Source organism: Coturnix japonica, chromosome 18 (genome assembly GCF_001577835.2).
Source record: "Coturnix japonica isolate 7356 chromosome 18, Coturnix japonica 2.1, whole genome shotgun sequence".
Taxonomy (NCBI): Eukaryota; Metazoa; Chordata; class Aves; order Galliformes; family Phasianidae; genus Coturnix; species Coturnix japonica.
In genome coordinates, this window is record NC_029533.1 from 9185543 (window position 1) to 9194152 (window position 8610).

At 53.1% G+C, this 8610-nt stretch overlaps 1 protein-coding gene across 2 annotated transcripts in view; it reads left to right on the forward strand.

The window, feature by feature from the left end:
- The window catches only part of TMEM104 (transmembrane protein 104), a 35531-nt gene extending 27606 nt beyond the window's left edge, over positions 1-7925 (forward strand). For both annotated transcript variants that reach the window (XM_015880322.2, XM_015880321.2), the window contains exon 9: positions 3981-7925. In XM_015880322.2, coding sequence (XP_015735808.1) covers positions 3981-4741 — 761 coding nt within the window. In that variant the 3' untranslated portion in view covers positions 4742-7925. The remainder of the gene's footprint in view (positions 1-3980) is intronic.
- Positions 7926-8610: the final 685 nt, after the last annotated feature.

Consider the following 8610-nt stretch of genomic DNA (forward strand, 5'->3'; position numbering starts at 1 on the left):
CAAACAAATGGCCCTGCTGGTAGGGGAGCAGTGAGGCATGGGCAGCTCTATGGGCAGCACAGCACAGCATCTCCAGCCCTGCTGGGGATGGCAGGTGATGGTCTTGCTGGGCTTCCATTGTGGAAAGAGAGTAGGAACAGTGCTGGAGAGGATGAGACTTATGCTGTGGTGAATGGGTGTGCAGGATCATTCTTCTGTTAGTGTACAGCTAGCTGGCACATAACCTTTGTTCCGATAGGCTTTTTTCTTCCAGTAACTCTTCTGGTCACGTGTGGTTTGTAGTTGTTTGCCTCTATGCTTCTTAGACCCACTAAGCCCATCCTTGTTTTAACTGGACCAAGCGTTCTGATGGTTGGAGTTCACTGTTGAGCCTGGGAGGTGACAGCTGCCTTTGGTGTGTCTTCCTGGGATCACAGAGGCACCCAGTGTCGTGGTTCTGCATAACCACACTTCTGAGTTTGCTTCCTCCTTGTCAAGTCATTTGGATTACATGGAAGCACGTCTCTCTCGCTGATGTTTCCCAGTATGGCTTAGTCTGGATCTTCTCTGTTATTTTCTGCATGCTGATATAGAGGCAGAGGTGGGCCCTGACGTGAAGCATCTCAGCAGCCTGGTGTTTTACCAGGGATGGAGGAGAGTTAAGCTAGAAAGCCATTCTGAGCAGTGTTTCTTCCAGGAACCTACCACAGTGGATGAGAGAATGTTTCATCCTTGGATGTTTTACGACAGCAGCCTTTCTGCAGAGAGATGAAGCTCGTGTTTGAGTCAGCATTCACCATCTGCAAAGGTGCTTGCTCTGACTCTGCAAAACAATCCTTAAACTTAGAATGGCTCGATTACCATCCGTGCAGCGTTGTTATGCTTCTGTCAAAGCTCACAAAATCTCTGTATTTCTAATATCCCCAGGCTCCCATATTTCCCCTAAGTGCTGGTATCTGGATGTGTTCTCATCCATATTCATCCTCCTTCCACCTGCGAGAAGCGCAGCATAACTGTCCTGTTCCTCAATCACCTCCCGAGTCCAGCAGGGGCTGCCTGCCAGGTCTGCTGTGTCTGAGGAGGAGACGGTGTTTCCTCCTGGGAGAGCAGGACGAGGGGTCTGCAGGGGAGGCAGTGGGCAGTGATGGCACGTATCACCATTTTTGCCTTTTGCAGACTGTCCTTTTTTCCCTCATGTGTTTTCATTTACATCCTTCGGTTGAAAAGATGCTCAAACCTCAAGGAGTGGTCAGAGGAGACGAGTAGAAATGTCCTCTGCGCCTTGTGGGCTGCTGAGCCCGTCTGCGCTGTGTGGGTTTGGAGTGCAGCTCCCAGATTGAAAACTGGGACAGACAGAACCCTCAATTGTTTGTTAAGGACTTTAAAAAAGAAAAGAAAAGAAAAAAAGCTATAATACTAATGTTGCAAAACGAGGCTTTCATGTAACCTGCCAACAATCCATCGTCACCTTCCTGTCCTTGCTGTTGGTCATGATGTCTGAAGGGCTTCCATCCCTTGAGCATGTTGCCTCAGTGATTTGTCCTACATGCAGAGGGTAGATTGAAGCTTTAATGGCCCCATGTCTGACTTAGAAGGGCTTTTGCTGGCGAAGCACCACTGCTGTTCATGTGGCACCTGCAGGTGAGTCCGAATGGTGTGTGGTGTGAGTGCCTTCAGCCCCCTGCCCCAGGTGGAGGATGTGAGCAGGAGCTGTGTGTGCCTGCAGGCTCCTGTGCTGCCTCTTGTCTGCTCAAAGCTGCCTGTCAGTCAGAGCCTGTCATCTTCTTTTCATCTTGATTTATCACCCTGCATAACTAGGTTTCAGAGTTTCATTTTGGGCTCGCCTCCTCCTAGGGACAGGCAGATAAATCTGGCATGCAAATGGTTTAACTCTGTGGTTCCAGGAGAGGTTCACCCTCACCTGCTGCTGGGAGTGAGGAAATGCTGCTGTCAGGGCTGGAATCGGGCAGCACCAGCACTGCCTCTCCCAGGGGTAACACAGAGCGGTAGGGCAGGGAGCACAGCCTGCTTTATTGGAAACAGTGCTGGTGCAGATCATAGTAATGGACTGTCACTCTTCGTAACTTCAATCTCTGATAGGTTTAATTTCTGAAAAGTGTTTAAGGGGGAAGAAAAGGATCACAACAAAGGCGGAATTAATTCTAGCTTCTGAAGCCATATACTCGTATCCATCACTTCAGGAATCCACTGGAAGCCTGATCCGTCACAGCTCCCTGTCAGAAAAACACACAACGAATTACTCTTTTCCATAGCCCTGTGTAGCTGGACATGAGGAAGTGGAGAGTGCCCAGCGCTCCCAAGGAGGTCTGCCTCTCACAGTACCACAAAGGGATAGATTTGCTGTCATCTCCCCAGCGCCGTGTTTTCAGAGCTCTGTTAGACTTGTCCTGTCACCAGGAAGCAGTTGGAAGTGAGAGGTTTCCCGAGGCAGTAAGAGATGAAATAGGGAGTGCAGCTGGGTGAGTGCTGAGCATGAAGCTGCTGTTTGGATGATGAGGAAGGAATGCTGTGAGAGCAGAAACTGAGCTTTGGAGAGCCCTGAGAGCGCACAGGAGAGAGCAGTGTGCAGTTACAGTTATCCTGGTGGTGCTGGGGCAGAAAAGGAGCCTGTTCTGGAACTGCTGCTTCTGTTCCCATCCCCAGCACAAACCTTCTGCCTCCAGCTGCCCATGCCAGGCATAAGCAGGTGGGTGTCCTCACCTCCCTGTGTACACTGCCTGGCTCCTGCTGCTGCCTCCTGGGGGCTTGGCCATGGGGCTGGCTGCTCTTCTGTTCAATTTGTTGTTATTTATGACATTCAGAGTCATGCATAATATGAGTGTCAGCGTTTTTGCTTTTTTTCATTACCTGATAATTCATGGCTGTGCTTTGATGCCTTAAACCAGTGCAGGAGGCAGCTCTGTGCATGCTACAACAGCCCATCCGTTGCCAGCATCAGGCTGTAAATTTTACTGTTTTGTGCCCTGCCAGGCAGGTTTTTTTTCCCCTGCTCCTTGTTAACTCCAGCTGATGATCAAACTTCCCAGGTCGACATGATTTTTGTGATGCCAGAATTAGTTTTCTGCTGTTTTTATGTGCCATGATAGGAATAATGGTCTGGCAATAACCACTTCTGGCTCAAATTTCCACCAGCAGAGTAAATAAGGGTATTAGCCCAATCTCCTCAATTCATTTTTGTCCGTGGCGTGTCACTTTGTGATAAGCTTTGTGCAATGTTGTTAGGCTATTCCCTGACATAAGTGAAGGATAGACGAGCAGACTTTGTGCCTAGAAGTGATGAATTTTAATAGCAGTCTTTCGGTGCTGCCTTCGTCCCTTCCAGACCAGCTCCTCCACCCTGGGATTAACTGCAGCAGCCTGGATGTGGCTGGTTAGTTCTTGCTCTGTTGTGCTTGACAGATCACAGGGACAGGAAGGCTCTGTAGTAGCTGCTGTTCCCTTCTACCTGCTTGTGTACACAGGTGAGGCCTCGGAAGCATTAGTCCAGTTGCAGATGCATAGAAATGTTACTGGGTTTGACTGCAGCTGGGCTTCATCTTTTCTGCTTTTAGAGGTCAAATCTCAGGCGTCTCTGACTCACTTCCAAATGATGTTTACTTGAGGTGTGTGGCAGAAGCATCCATGGACTGAGACCCTTGAGGAAGATGGTGATGGTCTCAGCCGTGTTTGCTCAGGGTCCTTCAGGAGCATTATATTAACAGATACAGAGTCTGTAACCTCAGCTGCAAACAGAGGTGGGAGAGAGAGTACCTGGGGAGGGAGACGCCTGCCAAAGACTGCCTGATGCTTAATGTTCTGACTGGCACTGACAGCAAATCCCAGTTAACTCCTGTCTGCCTTGCCTTTGGTGCAGTGTGTTCCCCACAAAGGAGATGCTCCTGTGGAGCAGCAGAGCTGGTGCCAGGCCTGCCACTGCCACTGGGAGGAAGGTTGTGGGGAACATGGGCCTGGGTTTGACCTGACGTGTTCTCTCTCTCCAGCTTTCATCCTCATGATAATTCTGGCCCTCATCCGCATCAGCAGAGGCCAAGCAGAAGGTCACCCGTCCATGGCCCAGCTGTCGGGCATCCGCAACCTCTTTGGGGTGTGCGTCTACTCCTTCATGTGCCAGCACTCCCTGCCATCCCTCATCACACCCATCTCGAAGAAGAGGCATGTCACCAAGCTCGTGCTGCTCGATTACATCCTGATCCTGGCGTTCTACAGCCTCCTGTCCTTCACGGCCATTTACTGCTTTCGCAACGACACCCTCATGGACATGTACACGCTCAACTTCACCAACTGTGAGATCATCAACGTTGCCTTCATTCGCTACTTCTTGGGCCTCTTCCCAGTCTTCACCATCAGCACCAACTTCCCCATCATCGCGGTGACCCTGCGCAACAACTGGAAGACCCTTTTCCACAGAGAAGGGGGCACCTACCCCTGGCTGGTGGACAGGATTGTCTTTCCTGCCATCACGCTGGTCCCCCCGGTGCTGGTGGCGTTCTGCACCCACGATCTGGAGTCCTTGGTGGGGATCACAGGAGCCTATGCTGGGAACGGGATCCAGTACCTCATCCCAGCTTTCCTGGCGTACTGCAGCCGCAAGGACACCCAGCTGGTCTTCGGCAGCGGGACGGTTAACAAGCACCTCTCCCCATTCCGACACACCTTCTGGATAGTGTTTGTACTCATATGGGGCTTTTCTTGTTTTGTGTTTGTGACTGCAAACATTGTCCTCAGTGAGTCTAAACTGTGATGGGGTGTAGGCGTTGTGCTCCCCGTGGGGCTCCGGGGACTTCCACCCTCACCAGGACTTTGGGGGGAAAGAGGCGATGTGAAGGGAAGCCCCCGGGCCATTGGCGTGGTGGTGCCGGTTGGACCTGGACACAGACTTTCTTCACTCCAGGCTGAGTGTGGATGGAGTGGGCTCAGCCTCATCATCCTGGTTCTCAGACCCACTATCCAGGCAGCCTGCACGCCATACCCATGTCCAGCCATTTCTGCCTTCAGCTCTGTTTGAGCATCGCTCTGTTCTTACAGACTCTCTTCTGATGCTGCAGGTTTCAGTACAGGGAGAGCAGGCGGCCTTGGCTGCTCACTACAGTAATCAGCTCCATGTTCCTTCTCCCCTGTTAGGGACTCACTGTGTGCAGAGTCCAGCAGGGGTTTGGGGGCAGGGAGTCTCCTCTGTCTGCTGAGACCCCTCCCAGCCAACCTCCTGTGCCTGGGCAGGGGAGAATGGAGAGTCTGGTTTGAAAACAGCCCTGGCTCCGAAGGCTCTGTGCTCTTCTTTCCAGAGCCATCAACCTGTTTGTGCTCTGGGGAAGGATTGCCTGCTCATCAGAGCTGAATTTCTCCAGGCCAGGAGTTCACTTTCACACTTCTCATCCTGTTGGCCTTCGCTCTGGCAGCCCCAACCCCATGGAGGAGCACAGGGATGTTGCTCTTCCTGCTGGGAAGGAGCTGCAGCCTTGCTTCCTTTGCCTCCTGCATGCTGCTCGGTGACTTCAGCTGGCAGAGCCCTTTTCCATATTGTACAGGGCTGGTACGACAGGCCAGACCCCAGTCACAGTGGTCGGGGTTTGTGTGGGCTGGGAAGTGCTAATTACCCAGTCCTGACACGCGTTAGGCCTGCAAGAGCTCTGGCTGTGCAGGCTGATGCATTTCCAGCCTCCTGTGCTGGGTAATTAGCCTTGAAACAAGGTGGGTGTTAACTCAAGGGAATGGGCTGGTGCCAGCAGGAAGAGGCCGTGCCATGGCTCAGCTGTGCTGCCTCTGTGCAGGAGCTGGGCTCCCTTCATTGCAGGGCACAGAGCACTGGAACTGCTCCTGAATCTCCGTGCTCTGCACAGCTGTGAGGGGACATTCTGCAGGTCCTGCTGGGCTGATCTGAGCTGTCGGCCTCCTGGGCGCTTCCCTGCATGCGTTGGGCTGCTTGCTGCGTTAGGCAGCCCGTGCTGCAGGCAGCAGTTGCTGCTCCTGAGGCGCCTGTTGGTCACCAACACCGCACAGCAACAAACATCGTGTGGGTTTTGTAACAAAAGCAACAACTTGAAAAGTTTTCACTTGAAATGTTTGAAACCTTTCCTCCCCCTGCCCGCATTAGCCAGGTTCAAAGCCAGGTGTGTGTCACTTCTGTTATCTCCTCTTGCCCTCTGCACTTGCTGCAGTATTAAGTGTTACTGTAAGCTAAAGCAAGCTTTGAACTGCAGCTCTTTTTAATCAAGCTCCGTTTTCAAGTAGGACTTTCTCGTTTCCATATGACCTGAAGTGCTCCTCCGGGGAGACTGCAAGTACCTGGAGCTGAATAAAAACACTCGATGGTTTCTAAAGCAAAGTCCTCCACCTCTGCAGCCTGAGCGCTGTGCCTGCATCCCTGCCAGGCTATGGGGGAGGATGCAAGGGGTCTGTTTCCCTCAGCAGGCACTGGCAGCCCTTGCTAGTGAATTGAAGCATCCCCAAGTGCTCCAGGGAAGCTGATGTGGCATCTTTGGTGCCAGATGAGCAAGTTGCTTTGCAGGTGGCTGGTGTTTCATTTAGGAAGAGTGGCAGTTTGGAGAGTAAACTCAGTGGGCCTTTGAGCTGGGGGTGTTCTGTGCGGTGTGGGGCAGACACTGCTCCCTCCTCTGTATGGGGAGTGGATGGCAGGTGCTGTGCTGGGGCACACGGGGCCATCCTGTCCTCATGCAGCAGCTGTGAGCCGGGCAGAGCCAAAGGAGGAACTTGATGCTAATGAAAGCAGCCTTCAGAAGGCTATAAGGGCTCGGGCTGCTCCTCTGGAGTGCACAGGTGTGGCTCTATGGAGGAGGCCAATGTATTTCCTATTGCACCGCCTGCCCTCAGATATCCCCCCTGCTTCTGCAAGGCGTCCAGCTCAGCCTCACCCCTTCAAGTGCTGATTTGAATTTCTTGCCCCCATATTTCACTGCCTGCCAGAGAACAGGAGCATCATCCGATGATGTTACTTTGCTCCCATGTGTTTCCCTTCCCCCCTCAGGGCTGCCCTCCCACTGGCTGGATGCTGCCCAGCCCCTCCAGGCACAGCATCCTTGGTGCGTTTCCCCTCCTGCCCCCTGGGATAACCACTGTCTGTGCCAAAGCACAGCTGCAACTGGGCCCCACTGTGAGCCCCACCTCTTCCAAGGGCCGGGCTGTCTCATTTGCTGGTCTCACCCATGAAGCTGTGCCTTCTCTTCCCTGGTGTGTGGCTCTCCCTGGGCACGCTGTGGGCAGGGGCTGCTGGGCCCGGTGGCAGACTGTGCTGTGGGAACACAGACAATGTGAAGAGCTGCAGCCCCCAAGGAGTGCAGGAGCCTTCAGAAATAAATCACCCCAATTCCTGGACTCCTGCTGTCCTCAACAAACCTGTCCGAAGGATTGGAGCGGTTTAAGGGAAGGAAACTCCGCGGTGGTGAGAGCGTTTGTCATACAAAACACTACATAGCGATGCCTTAAAACTGATGGGCAGGGGTGCTGAGCAGAGCGGGGTGCTGTGGGCTGTCAGCCCCCTCCACACCGAGCGGATCCATCAGCATTGGGCTGTCACCCATGTCATTAGCTCATTAGCAGGGGTTCTCACGTGGTGCTTGTCCTGAATGCAGCCAGTTCTCAATAAAAAGGGATTCAGACCAACAACCTGCACGCGGCTGTTCTGCCTGCCCTCCTCCCCATCACACACTCTGCATCCTGCAGGGACTGCAGGCGGATGGGGCAGGGGCCCTCGGTGCTGCTGCTCCGTCAGCTGCTGCCTGCGAGCTCCATTAACACAGCTGCACTTTCCCCTTCTCAATTATACCTCCTCACACTTAAAACCAAACAAATTGAATTGCTCCGCTGCCTCGGGCTGCAAAAGCAGTTTCTGCCAACAAATTTATTATCGCCGTAAAGCGCGGCTTGATTTATGTTAAAATATTAAAACAGACCTTTATGATGGAAATAAACACTTCTGCTGCGATTCTCTCCTAGGACTTCACAGGCAGCGCAGGATGGGGGGCTGGGCAGTAAATCTGGGGGGCAAAGAGGCAGCGGGGATGGGCTCAGCCCTTGGTGACGTGAAGGACGGGGGGAAAAACCCCCGTCCTGCCAGGCAAGGAGAGCACAGCCCAACGTGCAGCTCTGAGCCCCCCCAGCACCACGGCTGCTCCTCTCCCACCAGTGCCCCACATTAGCACTGCAGCCACAGAATGGGGAAAAATGAGCCATTTTCCACATCCCCATTCATGTATAAATCAGCAATGCAGATCTGGGGCCATTCCCACCCCATGGGCACCCATCCCTGGTGCCGCCTCCTGTAGGTGCCCCGTGCCACCCACCGTCACCTCATCCCTCCTGCCCTCCAAGTCCCGCAGTGAAGTCCTTCAATAAAACATGAAGGAAATGCATTTGGCCTCTGCTGAGTCACCAGGGATATAACTAATTAATTAGAAATGTGGGCTGGGGATGGTTTTTTCTCCCTTTTTCCTGCTCCATTTTGTCCTTACAGCTCCCAAACTGGCCTGGCCTTGGGCAGTGCTGAGCCTGGGCACTTCCCACCCCACACGTGCCGTGTGTCTTTGGGCCACGAGGCCACAATTTGGGGAGAACTTTCCAGGGCAGCAATGCAGACAGCCCGTCCCATGGACACCC